This window comes from Sebastes fasciatus, chromosome 8, assembly GCF_043250625.1.
Source record: "Sebastes fasciatus isolate fSebFas1 chromosome 8, fSebFas1.pri, whole genome shotgun sequence".
NCBI lineage: Eukaryota > Metazoa > Chordata > Actinopteri > Perciformes > Sebastidae > Sebastes > Sebastes fasciatus.
In genome coordinates, this window is record NC_133802.1 from 22,318,656 (window position 1) to 22,339,554 (window position 20,899).

Sequence of the window (20,899 nt, forward strand, 5' to 3'; positions counted from 1 at the left end):
GACCCTCTCATGGATGAACAAACGCCTTTATAAGATATGGGTGGTAAAGATGGGAGTCTTGCAGCACACCCACATGGTCAGTGAACCTCGTCCACACATGAATTGAACGTTGAATAGAAGGGTTTTCTGGGTCCACTATGCATTAAGAATAAAGAAAAGCCTACTATCTCTGCATGTGCAAACACAGCCATCCCTCCCCTCTCCTGTCTCTTCCCACCTCTGTGCAAAACAGGTATTTCCAAAGACACTCTGGTGCCAAAACACAGCGCCGCCGTGGGAGGTGCTCCGACCTGTCGGCGCAGCACGCACGCACGCCCAACAAAAAGGTAGGTGTCACCCGGGCTACCTTTTCTAACAACAATTACGCACGGAGCACTGAAGAATGCGGCGCTATTTACTGCACACACAAACACACACATACACACAGAGAAACAGCCACGGTGCTACTCCCTTTAAGTGGAAGGTATTTTCTCAGTCTGGCCTGCAGACAGCCCTGACAACAATGAGCAGGCCTGTTGAGCCAACTCCTGAGAAGAAGTAGAAGGAGAAGAAAAACAGGGCCTGGGGAATGTCCAAACCAAGGCCTTTTGTCTTCCCTGCTAACGTTTAAGAGAGACTGCTGTCAGTAAAATGACTTGTAACATTCCTTGTGAAGGGATACACCAAAAGGGATGTTTTAATAGCCGATAATAACAGCTGATAATTTTCCACTCACTGGGCGAAACCTAAACTGATACTGAGTAAGTATTATTGAATGAGCTTTAGTACAAAGAAGCAGTAGGCATGTCTAGTGCTGAAACAATTAGTCTGTAACTGATAAGTCAATCAAATAAAAAACAAAAACTTCAAGGACATTACTTGGGCTCTGGGATCGTGCATGTTTAACTATTTCTTTACATTTTATAGAGTAAACAGTTACGGACAGAAGACTACTCATTAGTCACTACTCTTGATATATCTATTTTAAGGTAATGAATTGGGTAAAAATGACAGAAATTATTTTTATTTTTTTTAGGTTTTATCATCCTGTAGCTTCACAGTAGTTTTCCTTAACAACAACATTCAAATTTTGCCTGAAGTATGTATGTTTTATTGTCAAAATGCTATTTTCCCAAGCCCTTCTAAAAAATGTTCCCCATGTAACCTGACGTAGGTTTCTGCGTGATGACGCTACAATATGTACAGTATATATACAGCCTTATAGTCAGTGTATTAACGTCACATACAGTAACTTAGATGGCGGTCGGCATGCTCCCAGTTTGGAGAAGCAGACAGGAGTACCAGCACGGAAGCGAAGCAATGTACTGCTGTGTGGACGCCATGTTAGTGTGGATCTGAAAGTCACACAATAACACAAACAATCTATCACCCGACTCAATTCACAAAGCAGGTAAGTCATTTTACCTCGCAGAATGCGGGAGTATACATACAACCCCACTTCAAAAGATCCGAATCAGTTATTTCCAAACTTAACACAGCTAACGTTGGCTCAGCTAGTGCCGGCGTTCACATTATTCATAACCTTATTGTTTAGCTTACTTTGGTAACCTACGTCACTGCATTTTGCAACGGCTGAGTGCGCGTTTCCATTTGAAAAAACACCCAAAACAAACAGAACACTGATGGACTTTCCCTTTAATTTGTTGCCGATTAGAGAATCTGAGGGAAAAAAATCATAATAATGTTGATCCTAATAATCACAGTATATAAAATTAGACCTATACTGACACTGATTTGATCAGCTAATAAAGAGGCAGAACTAAAAAAAAAAAAAAAAAAAGTCAATCCACACACATAAAGCTGAGTCAACACTAATTGCCACTATGATCCCGACTTAATCTTTGACCCCCCGGGCCTCGCTGAAGCTGTGACACAGAGCTTAAACTGAATAACTGCAGTCCTTAACCCTTGTGAGCGATACGACTGCCAGCGTGGATGTGTCAGTACAAGCAGTCATGTATGAGGGCCCCAGTGCATGTGGTTGCCTGCGTCTGTTTGTGCTTTGATACTTGTTTTTGCTTTAACTCATGCCAGTGTAGAAAACCAAAAAGGAATCCATCTGTCAGTGCGGTGGGATTTCACTCTGCGTCAGGGGTATGTTTCTAGTTTTTAGATGAAAGAAGTGCTCTGTGTGTGTGAGAGCGAGAGAGAGAGAGAGAGACACAGAGAGAGAGAGAGTGGGAAGAGTGTCTCTGTTAGTGTGTTTGCATGTGTGTATCTGTGTGTTTTCCTAGCAGGGCGTGTTCTTGGATTCCACCACACTAGGACATTACCCCCAGGTGCTCTCTCTCTCTCTCTCTCTCGCTCTGGTTCTGTGAAAATACCTTGAGGATTAGGTGGGCAGCAGCGGCGAGGAGGAAGGGAGGAGGTGGGGGGGGTGAGGTAGTGATTGACGGCTGAAAGGCTGGAGAGGTGCTCAGGCATGCTGTGGTAGGGGAAAGAGGGGGACTGCACACACAGGCAGGGGGGCTCTGCACTCAGCTGTTGCCACCACACACCCATTATAGCCCCTCCACCACCTACCACCCACCACCACCTGCCGCCCCCTTTAGCACTACACCCAGATAAGATTTCAAATAACTCCTGCTTTACCTTTACCTCATGCCCTAACCCCAACGAAAGCACTCCTCCTGTTCTCTCTCTCCCTCTCATACTCACATCCTCCGAATGCTTTTTTTTAACGAGGATACTCCCTGAACCCAGAATCCTGATGCTGATTTAAAAAACTGACTTTTGAATCTAGCAGGTGTTTTGAACAATGAGCAATGTATGTCGGCAGCGTGTGTGTGTGTAATCTGGCTAGTTTTTCCATGGCAGAAAAACACTTTGGATTGCCAACAATCTCCTCTTTGTGCTCTGTGCTACCATCCCATTTAAGTGCTTCAGCATACAACAGTGCCCCCTGTGGTCAGGTCTGAAACTACAAGTCTGACACCACTGGAGCGTACGTCTGCTTGTTTCAATCTTCAGCCTTCGGCTCACCTTTCTTGCTACAAACCGGTGTGTGGTACTCTGAACAAACAGTCAGATGAGTCTTTCAATTGCGATTGTGCTCATTGTCAAATATTTGTTGATGCCCAAGAGCACTCATCACCTCACACTGAAAGAATGCTGTTTTGTCTCTAATTGCAGACTTGTGGGTTGCCTGCCTCACAAAAGCTCTGTGAGAGGTCTAGATACACACACGGAGACACACACACGGAGACACACACACACACACACACACACACACACACTTATACACACACACACCAGTGAAGCCAGAGCTACAGTTTGTGGTCACAACCACACCATCTACTAGCATCTATACGGAAACCACAGGAGCAGAGTAATCATTGTATTGATGAAAGTGGATTTTTTCTTCATGGTTTCTTTCTGGGATTTTCCTTTTTTTATATACCACTCGTCCTATATCACAAACAGACCCTAAGGTTTTCCATTTCCACAAGATTACACATAATGAAGTGCAATTTAAATAGCCGTATTTTCATCTTTCCAGTGCACATCCAAATTGTATAATGAGACTTGACTAAACTGAAGGTATGGACCACATATTTAGTTAGAGTTGAAATGTGAGAGGGAGGAAAACAAGCGCACACACAGTAACGAGAGTGACTTACAGAGAGCGGCCATCTCTTTGGGCAGGTCAGCACCGAACCTCCCAAACAGGCTGCTGTTGGCCAGCAGGTCGAAAGGGGAGTGGCTTCTCATGGAGTTGAAGGCGAAGGGGTAGACAGCAGGTGGGAAGCCGGTCATGTGACCCACCTGCTGTTCCCTGTTGGTAGCCATGGCGACGGAGCACACCCAGGGGTCCGCAGCAGGCCGCTGGGTGGAAGTGAACGGGCTCTCGCACAACACCTGGAAATCCCCGGGAAAAGTTGTGTCCTTTCGAAGACTCTCAGGATGTGGGGAACGGGTGAGTGACGAAAGGTTTTAGTGAATCCACTTTCAAAGGGTCATCCAATTGGCTTTTTCTGAGGAAGAGAAGGCAGAGAAAGTTGTTATTTCTTTCTAATAAATCCCACCACATAAAACGCGAGGATAAGTGTTTGTGACTGGCATGAACATGATGATACTATCAGTGGTTAACTTGAGATCCTCGCTGGATTCCACAAACACTATTCACCTCACGATCAACTCTGAGACCATCTCCGCTCTGGGAAGGAGAATAGTTTATCCACGGGTTTTAATGCGAGAAGGATGTGCAACAACAGGTATGAGAGAAACGGGAAGGAAAAGAGGAAGTGAGGAAGGACGGCGAGAACCAAAACAGATAAAGACGTGAGAGAAAAAGAATGAGTGAGCTTTGAGAGGAAAAGCCAGAAAAACTGGGACTGGGCGAGGGGAAAAGAAAATAAGAAAGAAGTTTGGAAAAAGTTATAACAGGGAAGAGCGGGAGGGAAGGGAGGGAGGGGAAAAAAAGAGAGAGAGAAAAAGAGAGAGAGCTCTTGTTCTTGCAGTTTTGAAGAGCTTCCAGACTTCTACAGTGATTCCAGGCTATGCCATATGATTTAAATCACCAGAACTCTACTATAAAGAGCTCCTCTGTTCCTGCTGCCAGCCTAGCACAGCAGCCTGCCTCTCTGCCTCTTTCCCCCAGGACCAGAGGCCCAGACACGGGGTCCAGAGCATGAAGAAGAGAGGGAGGAGGGGGGTAGAGGGTAGGGAAAATGAGATCCACTGATTGCTAACTGCTGCTGTCACTTCCAACTATCTTCTCTTGAGGTCAGGCTCCCATCCCACAGAGTCATTTTGGCTCTAACCTCCTGCCGCCCGCTCGTCACTTTGACTCCACACAGTAGGCACAGACAAGTCCGGCTCAAGTGTGGACAAGGCTGCAGTTATGCCCCAACTGTTGACTGTTAATACAAGAGTGGGGAAAAAAAATTCCCAGCAAAAAAGCCTCCCATTTTCTTTTTCATGTTTTCTTTTTTTTGCCTTCCCTAGCGTGATTTCATGAGTGGGTGGTGTGATCAGCTTGTTTTTTAAATGTGGCTTTTGAAAAAGAGCAGAGCCAAGGAATTTGGAACTGCTGTGGCTTGTGAATCTGGGAGAAAAGACAGGGAAAAAATCTTGGTAATGAATTCGGTATAAACAAAGAAATGAGTGGGGTGTGGAGTGGTGGGGGGGGAGAAAAAAAAAAGATCTAAGGCTGAACCGGTGAACTGCTGAACTGAGCGAAAAACGCACAGAGGAACAGTGACAGAGTCTGGGCACTGGGGGGCACTAAGAGGTGGCGCCGTGCCCAGGAAAAAGAGGGGGAGCTTTCCAAGACGGCACACAAATGCACCACACATACACATGCAATCAAGCACTGAAAAAAAACTCTACACATGTGTGAGCACACACACACACACACACACACACACACATACACACACCTCTCACCCCTTGCCTTTTCCAGGGCTCTGGCTCCCTCCCTGCCTCTCTTTCTGGCTCTTTCTCTTTCAACAGAGCCAGTTAATTACACCCTACTGCTGCAGGCAGCTTCAAACCACCACTAATTTAGAGTTCCATTACAGTAAACTGTTCCACATGTGCATCCAGGGCCCAGGCAGGCTCGGGTGGCCACGTTTCAGGAAGGAGCAGCCGCCGATAGGCACCCACCCCCATCCTGCCAACACAGCCATACTGCCATCTTTCTTTTTCTTTCCTTCTCTGTATGTCTTTCTTTCTTTCCCTTATTCAGTCTATCCCTCATCTAAACTACTTTTGATTTCTTTTTTTTCCCCCTTTTCTGACCCACCCCACATCTCCTCTCTATAATCACGTCCTTATACCCGATCCCCTCTACCCCGCCTCCCCTCGATTTCCATCCCTCTACTGCTTATACAACTTGTACCATGACCCTGTGCAGCAGCGGTTCCACTGTGTGGCTAACACACAAAAACATCACTAAAGATTTCACAGTGGGCCTAATGGGAGAAGAGGTACAGACTGGAAAAACAAAACTGCCAGCAACGCACAGGCTCGTAATGTGTATATATGTGTGTGTGTGTGTGTGTGCGCGTGTGTGTTATGAGTATGTACTTGGCCAGCGTTCGGCCCGTTTGGGTATCTGCCTCATGAACTCAAACCAGGCCCCATAAAGGCAGAGCTCAATCTGTCTGAGAGTGCTGGGAGAAGGGAGAACAATAAAGAGGAAAAAGGAAGATGTGTGAGAAAAAGAAGCCGAGCGTAGGACTGCACGCATGTGGGGAAACAACAGTATATTAATCAAAAAATTAAGCTTTAAATGAGTTCCAAGCCAACAGACCCGGGCGGAAAATCCTACCTAAACCGCAGTGTCACTGTACGTTCGCACGTCATGAAACAATGAAACAGAGTAAGAAAGAAAGTACTAAAGAGTCGTACGGAGAGACACACAGCCTTTTAAAATAGAACCCAGTAACTTCACTCTCCCCAAACACAATAATGAATTAATAAAAGAGTTGGCGCCAGTGTTTTTTAATGAGTCACATCAGCCCAGCAGCTTTTTACAGAGCCATTTATGTTTTATGTCGGGTCCTGTGGTAGGCTCACTTCGCCAGCCCGTCTGGGGCTATAAGGGGATAAGGGGAATTTGGAGTGACCTCATCCCCTGTTAGCCAGGGCCAAATGGGCATGCAGGGCCTCCCCACTTCCCTTGAGCCTGGGGGGCACACAGGAGGCAGCAAGCAGCCAGGCAGGCGAGGAGCATCAGGGCCAGCTATGAGTGGGTTCACGGCTGCTTTTGCTGCTGCTGCTGCCGCCGCCGCTGCTGCTGGGACTTTCCATCATTCCCTAAGAAGTGTGCTTCACCAGTTTAAATTTACTTTGGTTGTTTCTGTAAATAGTGGAGTGTCAGACCTCACAGTAGTCCATCACGTTAAAGCATGCTCGCTGGTTACTTTAGATAAGTCGTTTGATTTTATCGAGACAAAACGGCGTGTAGCAAATGAAACGAGATCAATCAAGACGCCAATTTGGAGACGGCGCTGCAAGACGAGGCACGCTTACAGAGAATGAGATTATCTTGTTTGCTGAAGAGTTTGGGTTTCAACAAAAAGACGCAGCAGAGCGAGCAAGAGCGAAACAGACACAGAGAAAGAGAGAGAACAGTTCCCACAGATTGAATGTCTGTCAAACAAAGAGTATCAAATCCTCTCTGAGCAAAACAACAATTGTGCCTTAACCGTTGTGACGGAGCGAGTGAGGCCCCTCAGGCAATAAGAACTGCAGTCAAACATAACAAATAAATCACGGCATCTCAGGAAGCTCTGCACCACACGACCAAGAAAGGCAGTGTTTTTTTTTAGTCAGCACACGAAACCACAGGTGATTACTCTGCGTATATGAGCAGGATTCTGGGTGCCATGGCTGGCCTGGGTTGCCAACTTGAGTGCAGTAAGAGAAAAACAAAATCACAGTAACTGTGATGTTATATTGAGTTATAATTGTATGTTTTGATTTTTGACTTTGAAGTCAAACTCTCTGACTCTTGTAGAGACTTATAGTTTCACTTTTCTGCGCTTGAGCGAGTTCACACGTTTCCTTTAGGTTTCCTGAACTCCCCAGAAGGCCACAATATGCAATTTTAAGAAATTTCCTGCGAGGTAAAATAAAAAAAAACTACACTATATGTCAGTCAGACCGGGCAGAGCAGCAAGTCAAAACCTTTTACTGGAAGGATTGAATTGTAAATTCACAGCCTCGAGACAAATGAACTGTACCATGTATCCTGGCAGGGAAAGCTTGGCAGAACCATTGAGTCCTCTCGCTCTTTTTCCACCTCTGACTAGCCTGCTCATTTCTTTTGACAGAAAACCGTGTATGTCTTCCAGGTGCTGTCCTTCAATCATCAACATCATAAAGTGATTTATTTTCAGCGACTTTGTAAAAAGGAAACGACTTGACGTGAAGAGGGTTATGTTTAAGTTTTGGGTCGTGAGTGAAGTCATACTACAGCGGTTACACAATGATTTTACGGTCCATTTGTCCTGAGTTGACACACTGTCTTTTCCAACTGCTTGGGGGCGAAATGAACAATTAGTGTGATCATCTCTGCTAAATATGCCCACACCCATTTGTCTACTGTCACAGACTAATTAAAATGTTCATATCGAAACATCATGGGAGCGTTATCTGATCTTTTTGTTGGCGTCAGCAGTATTTAGGCGGTGAAAACAATATCCTCAACGCTTTTATCTGATGCAAAGCTGACAGCTCCCTGTCTTTCAACAAGTGGCTCTCTAATGGCTCTGGGAGAGACACCTATAATGACAGACGGTCCAGCACCTCCAAACAGAGCGGCATTCCTTCGCCTCAGACTTGTTTGACATCTGCCTGCTCTTGGCATGGCACAAACACGTATTTGCTTACAGCAACAATGCAAAGAAGCACCGCTGTGTAATCGCTTGTCACTTAGAGAGGTATTGTTTTTCACGAGTGCAACTGGGGAGTGTCATTATGCAATCCTTGCTTTTGTATCTTTAAATAATAAAGTTAATTCCCAAGTCTTTCTTTTTTTCGTTCGCTCTTTCTTCTCTTTGTTTAAACATAATGTCACAAAAACAGGCTGTGTTGACTTGCAGTGGTGGAGAGAAAGTATGGAAAGAGTGAGAAGTCAGTGAGACATAAAACACTTGGTGACATGATGAAGTCATCCTGACAGCTTGCTGTTTCCATGATGTGGTAGAGCTCTTTGGAGTACTCAACATGGAGATGTCGGCAGAGGGTCCAGCAACACAGGAAAACACACCACAACAGGAAAAAGGCAAAGGCAGAGGATGGCAAGACATTTTGAGAAATAAAGCAAGTAGAAGAAAGTTCAGAGTGGCGACAGTGTGATGGCGCCTCTTCTAGATCTGAAAGGTAAAGTTGGCGTCTTGTTTTGTAATTACAAAGAGAGGATTCACACAGGCGTAAATGACGGTGTTTCCCTTCCTCAACTCAGAGAGAAAACAATCCTTCCTCTGTATAAAGAGATGCATAATGGATAGTTTCACCATCGCTACTTTTAGCCTCAGGAGTCAACGCAACAGAAGCAGGCCCAAACACACACATGCAAGCGCAACATACAAAACAACACACATTCAAGTTTAACTTTGTTCCATAAGATCTCTTAATGGGAGCTCGAAGGCACTGCTGAGCATGTAAATCCTCCCAATCGGAGCAGCACACCTGCAAAAATAGACATAGGAAATGGAGTGCAGATAGTTTCCTTGTTAATTATAGTGTGGTAGCAGAGAGCCCCTCGATTCCCCTAAAACCACCTGTCTAACCCCTCCCTACTACTTGGCCTTAATTGCTATAGAAATTCCAGCAAAAGACAGGTATCGACAACTCCCAGATTTACCGCTCAGAGTCGTGTCACAAAGGAAGACTGTTAGCAGATTTTGCAATACAGAAGCTTTTATGTGGCAACTGTTGTTTTAATGGTTCCCACAGAACCTCAGATGCTTCCAAACCTGGAAAATAATCTCACATAACACACCAGGTTTTGCTATTTTGTTTAAAATAATCTATGTAAAAATATACTACCGTTTGGTGACATGTTTAAACCTTGATGGTTTTACTGGTAGGATGATTCTAATAAATGAAATTGTGATTATTTATTGTTGTTATTATTATCAGTGTTTCTCCTGTTTTTATTATTTTGTGACATGTTTAACCTTTTCATCCTTGACATGTCTAAATCTGGAGCACATATACCTGAAAAACTAACCCTGATTACACTGTTTCAATAAAAGAAAATGATCTCTTTTGTGCTTTTGTTCCAAAGTAGTTATTTCCATGGACATACAATATGTTTAACCAGTATATTATTGCTCAGTGGTTCCCAACCTGGGTTGTGGGCCCCCCTTAGGGGGGCGCCAAAGATCACAGGGGGTGCACCAGGATTTGTCTGCTCTGAGGTTGTCAAGATTAGAGTTGCTCATGTATAACTAAAATCATAATAACACACTTACTGGATAGTTTATACAAAACTCTGTATATAAAACTATTTTAAAAGATATATTTTTTGCTACTTAGTAGCAAAATCTAACAAAATATTCTGCATCAATCCAAATTCGTTGGCGTTTAGCCTTTCAAAAACGTGTTTTTTATTTGCTCTCCCACATGACGCACACAAACGGGGCGGTCTAACAGCAATCTAACAAACAATAACCACAACAATAATAACTCTATTTTGGCTCCAACGCTATTATAGTTACAAAAAAAGATCATATTATGTATCTGCATTCGCTTGGCAAATCCATCAAGACGTAATCATTTTATTTATGCTGACGAAACTGACAAGTTATATTCATTAAAGAAAGTTGATTTTAATAAAAAAAAAAAGGAAAAGTATTTGTTATTTTCAAGGGAAATAGTTTGTGAACCACTGTTGGAGTTGATCTGTACTGACAGACAGTCTGTGAGCATTGACTAAAAGAATTTCAAAGCTAGTCTGTTGCCTAACGTGTAAATATTTACAACAACAAAAATGTTTTGGTGACGCCGATAAAGCTGACACACTCACGATCACAAGTACATGGATCATGAGTAATGACACATACCCATCTGGAGCACATAACAGCAAGCACAAACAATAATTGATTCCAAACAGTCAGTGAAGACGAGCAAAAACTGCTGTGACTGAACACCATGAAGGTGAAGCTGCTCTGCATGGACAGCCTGTCCTCGAAAAAAAGACCCACGGGTGGTGCTCTGGAGGAGGAGAGTGTAGTGATATTACTCTGCCTCAGAGATGAGCTCCATTTCTTCCACTCCAGATGTCACCGACTCCGAGTCAAACTGATAGAGCAGATGACAGCGGAGGGCGCCGCAGACATCACTGGCCTTCGAGCAGGCATCCCTCACTCAGCCAGTGTGGGTGTGTTTTTTCAATTCAATCAAACTGTCCCTCACACTTATGTCAAGTCCACCAGGGGAAATAAGCGGTGGACAGCAGGTGCAAAGCCGAGGCAGTCCAGCTGCAGCGGTTTACCTAGTGACCAGTCAGTGCTGTGCTGGAGCAATAAACCAAAAACACAGTGGAGAGCTACACTCTGACATCAGCTGCATGATCGTCTGATATCCAAATCAAGCAGCACTAAATGCTGTTTGATTTGAAAACCTGCTACACATGGTTGTAACAAGTTGAACCTGTTAACCTAGCACTTACGCCAGCATCGATAAATAATCGTCACAGACTGCTGCTAACTATGGGAACACAATGAATAAACTTCCATGTAAACTAGGACCAGAGTTACAGACACACCTCACTCCACAGGAATTACCCTCTGCTGTTTTAAAAGGTGGAAAACAATGCTTCTCTTTTCCTTATGTTGCTTATAAAAAAACAAAACAGGTCAAGGACTGGTGAGTCCTCTGGTGAATACATTCATACACATCAAACACATGCGAGCGTATACACACTAACACACACACATGTGCTAATAATAAAGAGCTCCACAGGCACTGGGTAACACTTGAAACACTCGCTAATAAGCACACATTGCAGGCACACATGCTCAAGCATGTTTTCATATAAACTCAGTGTCAGTCTCACCATTAATAAAGCAGAAAGAAACAAACACAGCATGCAAACAAACATGTGTGTTGGGACGTTTTAGTGTTTCCAAAATCTGGTGGGATTTCGGGGAAAACAATGATTAATTGTTTCAGAGCCTCTCAAGTGTTTTGCACACTCTGTCTCTGTCTTCAATTAAAAGTGTCGACCCGTTCCCAAAAAAATGCAGTCTCTCTCTCTCTCTCTCACTTTCTGTCTCTCTGTTAACAGGGAGAGCGGGAGAAAAGGAAGACAAACAATGACTAAAGTTACAGGTTGTGAACTTTTGAAGTATAAATTACTCACCCGATCTGGTGTTGACGAGGCAGATGGACAGATGAAGCCGGAACGGTGTGATGAGCGGAGCTAGCCGGGGAAAAAAAGGAGAAAAGATGTGTGTACGTTCATCAGAGTCCTTCTGACAGCAAAGACAGAGTAGCAGTGAGCCTCTCTCTCTCTCCCTCTCCCTCTCTCTCACTCCTCCTCCTCCTCCTCCTCCTCCTCCTCTCTCGCAGTCTCTACCTCTTAAAATCACTCTTTCACTCCCCAAACACAGGCGCACACTCACTCTCTCACTACTAAGAAATAATTATACTCTCTGATTCATAAAGCCTTCCTTTGTCACGTGACCCAACACTTCAAATATACAGCACATTTTTTCACAAGCCACAAAATGCCTGGAGGGAAGAAAAAGGCCCAGAGAGCTTAAGTTTCTGTTTTTAATTCTCTCTCCCTTCTTTGTCTCTCGGGTGAATTCTTGTTTCGCTCCTTCATCTTCTTGGCTAAAAGAGTCGGTTTACCTACAAACTGTTTTGAAAATGCGCGGCCATGTCGTGATCTTAGATCATTCATGTTTAATCAATACGTTCACAGTCTAATAGGAGAGGATGTTTGAGTATCCTGAACACAGGTTATGTTTTGATTTGACACAGATGATGCTTTAATGACAAGCCAATAGGTTTTATTCTTCCAAGAAAGTCTAACTAGTCATTTATTTCCAGTGTGATCAATTTAAGGAATAATCATGATGGACTTTTGCCCTACCTGTGTGCTCACTACAGACATGTAGAGGTTGTTTTTGTGTGTTTTGTTCATTCTAATGTTTCTGTGATATCTTCCCAGATCAGTAATAATATATCACTACTCATATTACCATTGCTGATTCTACTACGACTGATAGATTGAAGACAGCGAGTATGAGAACCCTTGTGTAACTAATTAAGGAGGTATTGGAAACAAAGAAAACTGATAGAATATCTAAAACATCCTCATGAGGATAAATGAAAACCAGAATTTGGCATTCAAAGCTGGAATCTAACATTTTATTAGGATACACAACATCTGTCAACATCCTGCCAGACATTATGCAGTTCGCAATATTTTTTTTTTTTTTTTTTTTTTTTAAATCAAAGCCTGCAGATTTCGGTACCTAAAATCACTCTGAAAATGAAACTAGCGGTGGCACGTCAGCTGCAGCGAAGTCCCGTGTGAGATGGCAGAGCGTGCAGCGGCGGCAGCAGCAGCAGCGACAGATTTGGGTGTGCCCCTGAACGTGCCCCTCTCTCCATATGAGATCATATGTTTCAGATCTGTGTTTATGTGTTTGTGGTTCTGGGCGTGTGCCCTGTTTTTCTGAATGTAATGTTTCTCAAGTTGTTTTGGTTATGAGGAGCACCCTCAAACCTCAGAACTGGGAGGAGAGGGCACACCTCAACTGGCAACTCAACGGGCACTTTTACCTCGGCAGCAGAGCGTAGATAAACAAAAGGCTACATCCTTATGAAGAAAAAACACCAAAACAAGTCAATGTAAATACACACACATGCTTCTTTTACACTCGCATAAGAAGAAATCTAGTCTAATTAATATCTAAACCAAGTAAGTGCAGCAAGCATTTTCAGAATAGCCAGCTTATACATGCACTACTTATTCTGAAACTTCATCTAAAAGGATGCCCTTCGGGCATATTGGCCATGCATCGCTTCACAGTCTCCCAAATCTCACAGTCTGAAGCAGAATTGCCAACTAATGCAGCATGTGGAACTTTTCTTTTGGTCTTCCCAGCTATCTGTACTAGGGCTGTCAAAGTTAATGCGATAATAACGTGTTAACACAAATTTGTTTTAATGCCACTAATTTCTTTAACACAATAACGCAATTTGCGACTTTTAGGTTGTAGCGGGCTCAGTTTTAAAGCTAGAAGATACTGGTATCATATGAAGCCAGAAAACCTAAGAATCCATTGGTCAACCATGTCATACTAGCTTGTCGCAAAGGAGTTTAAATAACGCTCCAAATTTACGCTAAATTATGGCGAGGAAAAACTGGCATGGCTATTTTCAAAAGGGTCCCTTGACCTCTGACCTCAAGATATGTGAATGAAAATGGGTTATATGGGTACCCACGAGTCTCCCCTTTACAGACATGCCCACTTTATGATAATCACATGCAGTTTTAATAGTAAGTTTAATAGTCAAGTCAGCACACTGACACACTGACAGCTGTTGTCGCCTGTTGGCCTTAAGTTTGCCATGTCATGATTTGAACATATTTTCTATGCTAAATGCAGTACCTGTGAGGGTTTCTGGACATTATTTGTCATTGTTTTGTGTTGCTAAGTGATTTCCTATAATAAATATATACATACATTTGCATAAAGCAAACATATTTGTCCACTCCCATGTTGATAAGAGTATTTAATACTTGACTAATCTCCCTTTAAAGTACATTTTGAACAGATAAAAAAATATTAATTTGCAATTAATTGTGATTAACTATGGACAATCATGCGATTAATCCCAATTAAATATTTTAGATTGACAGCCCTAATCTGTACATTCAAAGCTAGGGTTGGTAATGATCTTCAAAAACATTTTTGTTATATTTGTTGAAATTCTCATAACATCCTAACAGCAATCAATAAATCAAATGCCCTGACAAAAAAAAAAGAAAAAAGATTCAGCATCTGTGGTTGTCACAGGACTGTTAATATAATAAACCCGTCCAATTACTTAATTTGGATTGAATGAAATGATTGGACGGTCTACCTGCTTGTCTACCTGAGTCTTCCACAAGCTGTTAGCTTGACAGCTCTGAGTACTGACAATAGCTATGTCTTGTTGTTTACGTTCATTATGATCATTTTGGGGGAGTGGCTTTGGCGGGAGACCTGAAGCGACGGATTATCAGTGTTGCCCACTTTGTGCAACTTTCTCGCTAGATTTAGAGACCTTTGGAGTGCTGCTAGCTGCTTTCATTGGAAAAGAGTTGGCAACACTGGGCTGGGGTTTTCAGTTAGATAATGTTTAAAATCAAGTTTACTCTTGATAGTGTCTCAAGATTACAGACCTAAGCTTTATGACCTGATATAACTGCAACACACTGTGTTTGTAAATCACAGTAACTGGCCTGATACAGGCGAGGATGTTATCCCCAAACACACTGACCCCAATATGTCTCCAGGATAAAGTCAAGCCATCATAATAAAAAACACAAGTGCCCGGCCTCGCTCTCGTTATAGCTTCCGATCTTTACAGCCACATATGGTCTACAGTAGCCGACTGAAATGTTCTTTCATACATTTTTTTATGTGGATTTGCTGGTACATACAGCAAGCACCAAGCAGTGTTGCCTTTTTTTTGCAGAAACCTTATATTCAGGAAGCCCAGATCTAAGCCATACTGCAAAAAGCACTTCAGCTGATCCTTATCTTGTTTGCATTTGATTTATGTGTTGCTTATGAGACCACTAAGGCTAATAGAAATTCCTTCACTGTTTACATAGCGGTGCTAAATCAGCAATATGAAAACAATATGAAACGATAAGGTAAATACGGCCAAAGGCCTCTGTAATAACCTTAAATCAGCAATTAGAGTGATGTCAACTGTAAAGTGTGACTTTCAAGTCAGTGTGATGCCATCAGGCTGACTGAGATTGACTCCGTTTGTGTCCGAATGTGCAGTTAAGTACATGATGATAGTCGCGTGTGTGTCAGTGCGCGGGGCATGCTGTGCTCCTTATTAAATTATGACAGTGAGCTTGAGCAGCGGTTGTGTTTAGGCTTTGTGTATGTGTGTGTGTTCTCTTGCAGCACGCACGCCTGCACTTGTGAATATGTGTGTGTGTGTGTGCATGGATGAGTACGCGTAGGCAGTAGCAGCGTGGAGGTCAGAGGTTACTAGTGTTTGTGTTTCAGTGTCAGTGAAGTGTGCTCCAGGCAGAGATTTATGATCATTGTGTCTGGGAGGCTGCAGAGTGGGGGATAATGAAGATAGATCAGGGTGCTATCTCTCTCTCCGGGCACCACTGGAAACATGGCCTATGGCCCCGTCCGTTCTCGTATCATTAACTTCAGCCTGTGACATCATAACGCACTGCCCCGACATCAATCCTAACACAGTGTGCTCTGACAAAAAGTCGAACGCGAGAGAGGCAATTCCTCACAGGAAGTCATCCGGCAAACACAGGCATTGTTCGGCTTCTCTGGGTGTGTTTATGAAGATATGAAATATTCATGGAAACATTGTACTCGGTCGTGTGTTTCCACTTTAGATTCGAACGTATTTGCATTCACGGAGCCGTGGTAGTGGAGAGGCCCGAGGCTCACTGGCGGAGGGAAAAGCAGCAAAGGAAAGGAAGGAGGAAAAGGGGGGATGATGGAGGGAGCAAGAGAGGGAGGAAGTGAGGTTAGAGGGGTTAAAGTGAGATGGAGAGAGGGAGGAGGAGAGTCGAGTGGTAGAGGGAATGTGAGAGACAGGGGTGTGAAATAGTAAGAAAACCGGAGGGTGAGATGGAGAGAGGGATGGAGCGTAGAGGGAGGGAGAGGAGGGGGTTGATGGTGGGGTGGCTGGTGCCTGTGGCGGCGGGTTTTAATCAGTAACAAGATGCCTGTAATGAGATCACTATTTCCCCACATTCAGATTGATGTCATGTGAAGTTTGGTGCCACACTGAGACAAGGCAGGGGGACGCAGGACGAACACACACACACACACACACAACACACAAATATACACTTGCTTGCACTTTCTTGGTTACAGACTTAAACACACATCCTGTGAAATGAAGGAGCTCATTCATCCCGCCTGGCAAAGTGCGCTCATTTAGAGTCCAACCGCCTTGAAGTAAAAACATACACAGAGGAATACCACTCACAGGAAAATGAGTTACTCATGGCAAAAGGAGAAATGTATGTGTTAGGGACCGAAGGGCATACACCACTATGTACTCCTCTAACAAAAACAAATGAGCACAAAGCTTGGAACAGTTGGAGAGAGAGAGACTTTTTTTACGGCAGGAGGAACTAAAGGGAAAACGAGAGGGGGAGAGGGAGAAAAGAGAAGGAGAGTGTGGGCTTTTCTGTGCATATTTTGGGGTGCATTCAGAGGCTGTCGACGCAGCTACCAGCGTGTGTGCCAGCATATGAGCGCTCTGCCTATTCCCCAACATGTGTGTCCAATGAAAGGTGAACGGCTCTCCTGTCTATACTTTTCCTCAAAAATCAGCCATGATGTCACCATGAACCCATCTTGAACCCACCTCTGTCAAAAAGCATTACTCCGGCCCTCCCTCTCGCTGCCTCATTTTCTGTTCCACCTCTCCCTCCTTCACGCTCCGCTCCTGCCTCTTGAATTCTTCACTGAGCTCCCAGTCTTTTCCTCTTTTTCATATTTCCGTATTCTTCAACATTTCCCCTCTCCCGTCCATGTCTCTTTTCTCTCTCTCTTCTCACTGAAGTACACACACACACACTTTTTTTTTTTTTTTTTTGGCAAGCATGGTCTAATTGAATCACCAAAAAAGCACAGCCGTTTGCCAAAAATGCCAGGATGTTCTGATTATCGTAAACTTTGTTTAAGCTGTGGTTTTTACTAAAAAAAAAAATGCTCTGAGTGCATGAGGGGGAAGCCAAAAAAAAAAAAAAAAAAGCTGAGGAATAGGGGGGAGAATGCAAATGAAAGAGGGGGAGAGGGAAAGAGAGAGAGAAGAGAGGGGTTGGTGGGGGCAGCGAGAAGGCAGCCAGAGAGCCACATATGGAAGTGATTCTGTAATTACTGCAAATCTGTGAGCTCAAAAGGAAAGGTCTTCTTTTCCATGCCTCCTTCCCTGCACATAAAACTGCCCTTGTGAGAAACTTGGGCACTAAATACTGAGCAGGAAACATGAAAAAAAACGTTTTCGTTTGCTTTTTGCTTTTTTGGCATGTGGGGTTGGTATATAAATATGTATATCGTATATATTTAGTATGTTAAGGGGGTCTGTTTTTCTGCACAGAAGAAGAAAAACAAAATCCCTGGTGATCATGAGTGAGGCTAATTCCACAAAGTTTACTACTGGAAAATCTGCTGCATTCTTTACTCATTTGCTTTTTCCTGAGTTTAATCAACCAGTTCTGGAAGCTCATCTAAAAGAAATTCAGGGGATAAACTGCTCATGAGCACAAACACCATTCACATAAAGCACACATTCAACAAGGTGAGTATAAGGGAGGGAGGGGGTGGGTGACAGACAGACAGACAGAAAGACAGACAGACAGTGATGAAGACTGTCTTCTCAGCCTCAGGCAAAGCAGTGCTTTTCAGGTGTGTATGTTGGCAACGACTTCTGTTCTGCTCAGTCCCCCCAAACAGTCCCAGCAGCCTGTAATTATCTCGTGCCCTGCCATAACGTGTTCTCGTGATGATGACTGCTGCTGCTTAGAGAGTCTGAGGCTATACAGTAAACACACCCGGATTGACGCAGCTTGAGCTACGTTTATTCTTACGACACATCTAATTAATCACGATAGGAGATGATTTATGTAAAGTACACAGTCCTACCTTTTTAGTAGCGTGTGCCTCGGCTGCTTCAAACGCGAACTCATTCCCCCAGAAGAAGTTTGGTACATAAATAAATAATGGATGAGACACACGCACAAGTTTTCTGTGAAGGAGACAAAACAAAGTCAGGGTCAGTCTTGAGAGAAAATCTCCACAGGGATCACGACATTTGGTCTCATGCTTCAGAGATCATTTTCAGTCATTTGTCAGATTACCTTTGTTTTTGTTGCCAATCCGTCACTGTGTCCCGACCGGCTGCAGCTCAACTCAGCTCAGCTCAGCTCAGGGGCGTCGATGGGAGCTGCAGGGCCTCCGGGAGGATTACTGGCGCTGGGACTCCACCTCGTGGAGGACAGGAAGACTGCAGCAACACACGACCTGGCAATGAGGAGGAGATGAGATGGAAACCCCACAAAAAAACAAATAATAACAAATTTAAATTAAATTAAAATTAAATAAAAAATTAAAATACCAATTAAATAAAATTAAAATTAAAAAAATAAATTAAATAATAAAAAAATAATAATAAGAAAATAAAAATAAATTAAATTAAAAATTAAAATAAAAATTAAATTAAATACAATAAAAATAAGATAAGAAATAAAAATTAAAATTAAAATTAAATTAAATTATATAAAAATAAAAATAAAAATAAAAATAAAAATAAAAATTAAATTAAATACAATAAAATAAAATTTAAATTAAAATTAAATCATTTTTTTTAAATTAAATTTAAAAAAATTCAAAAAGAATTTCTAAAAATTATATTAAAAAAATAAAATAAAAATTAAATTAAAGTTAAATTAAATAATAAAAAAATTAATTAAATTAAAAATTAAATTAAATTAAATTAAATTAAATTAAATAAAAATAAAAATAAAAATAAAAATAAAAAAAATAAAATAAATAAAAATAAAATAATAATAAAAATAAAATTAAATAAAATGATAAAAAGTTATACATATATATATATATATATATAAAATAATAATAATGTTTACCATTGACGGAGCATTTTGGCAAATTTTTCTTGGGCGCTACCCACATAATCAGTTGTGCTGCTCATCCCACAAATGCATGATCCTTACAAGTTGGACATCATTGCGAAGGTAAATAAACAGGCTTTCCAACCATGTAAAATACGATGCCAATTAGAATTGTAACAACAGAGAAATAATCCACCAAACACAAGTTTCCGAACTTTTTTTCCCCAGTTTATATATAATAACAACAATAACAATACAGTTAACTTTACTTATCTGTATATAACCTACTACATATACATCTTTAAGAGCAAAATCCCAATTTTTTCCGCAAATATTGCAATGCTACACAGCTCTGTATTCCAATAGAGCTTTACTTACTTTAAGTACGTTTTTTTATTTTATTTCACGCTTTCTTTTGCAATAATGTTTCCCATGCCAATAAAGCCCCTTTGAATTTGAATTTACTTAAAATAACAAAATAAGTAAATCAAGATGTGTACGTATGTAAATAAATACTGAATCTGCCACTCCTTGCTTGTGATCATGCCTAATTTGAGCATAATCTACTTTTTGGGCTATTCAACTTTAAAAATGTCTTTACAGAACTTCACACCATAAGCATGAGAAAGGCAATTAAAAGAGTATTGGTGAGTTAACGAGTCACTAAAACAATGAATTATTAGATGGAAAAGAATCAAATATATAAATATATAATAATACAAAGCACAATTTATTTTATCACAGCTTTGTAATAAAACCATTAGGCCTATATTCGGTTTGTTATATTAATATATTTAGGTTTTTATCCAAAACCTGATAATAATAATAAAAATATAGTGAATGAAAACTCAATACATATCATTCGAACATATTTTATGACTAAGTTGAAATTTGATCATTTCAAAAGCTAAAATTGTGTGTCTGCAATATAATTTCGGATAGATAGATAGATAGATAGATAGATAGATATAGATAGATAGATAGATAGATAGATAGATAGATAGATAGATAGATTGATAGATATAGATATAGGTCAATGCCATTCATTGCCACTGAGGGGCGCTAGCTGACCTATATATTCAGAGTCACACAGCAGCAGGCTGCAGTTTGTTGCTGACTGAATGTTATAGAACTTCTTGTTGCGCAAAAATTGAGCTTATACAAGAAAAAAAAAAAAAGAAAAAAAAAAAATTTCACCTTCAAACGCACAGAGTGAGCCTATGGTTTTAAAAAAAACACGAAAACATTCATACATGCTGAAATAATCAAATATAGGATTGACCTATATATAGGAAAATATAGGAAAAATCTAAGTTATGGTCGAGGTTGAGTGTTTGCATGCAGCTCGCTCCGACAGCATGTTGTTGGCGTGACATGGGTTTAATTGGGGCATCTATCAACGGTTTCCTTTGGCACATAGGCTTTAAACTTGACACTTGCTTGTTGTTTAGCATGTCAGTGTGTCTCAGTTTTTGAGCCTTCCGTTTTGGCAGCCCCTGCCTGCCTGTCAGAGAACAAGCAGTCACGGTGAGCCACGCCTATTGTCCATGTGCTCCATCCTCCAATCTCTCCATCCCCCGC

General features: G+C 41.9%; 2 protein-coding genes across 3 annotated transcripts in view; both read right to left on the reverse strand.

Moving 5' to 3' along the window:
* The window catches only part of rarga (retinoic acid receptor gamma a), a 47,172-nt gene extending 28,473 nt beyond the window's left edge, over window positions 1-18,699 (reverse strand). Inside the window, exons 1-4 of one of the 2 annotated variants that reach the window (XM_074644327.1) lie at window positions 18,548-18,699; window positions 18,333-18,435; window positions 11,822-11,881; window positions 3,621-3,974 (exon numbers count right to left, since the gene is read on the reverse strand). In XM_074644327.1, coding sequence (XP_074500428.1) covers window positions 3,621-3,789 — 169 coding nt within the window. In that variant the 5' untranslated portion in view covers window positions 3,790-3,974; window positions 11,822-11,881; window positions 18,333-18,435; window positions 18,548-18,699. Of the gene's footprint in view, window positions 1-3,620; window positions 3,975-11,821; window positions 11,980-18,332; window positions 18,436-18,547 lie in introns of those variants that run through there. The other variant, XM_074644326.1, reaches the window with a different exon arrangement.
* The window catches only part of rbms2b (RNA binding motif, single stranded interacting protein 2b), a 212,966-nt gene that overhangs the window by 128,607 nt on the left and 63,460 nt on the right, over window positions 1-20,899 (reverse strand). The window lies entirely within an intron of this gene.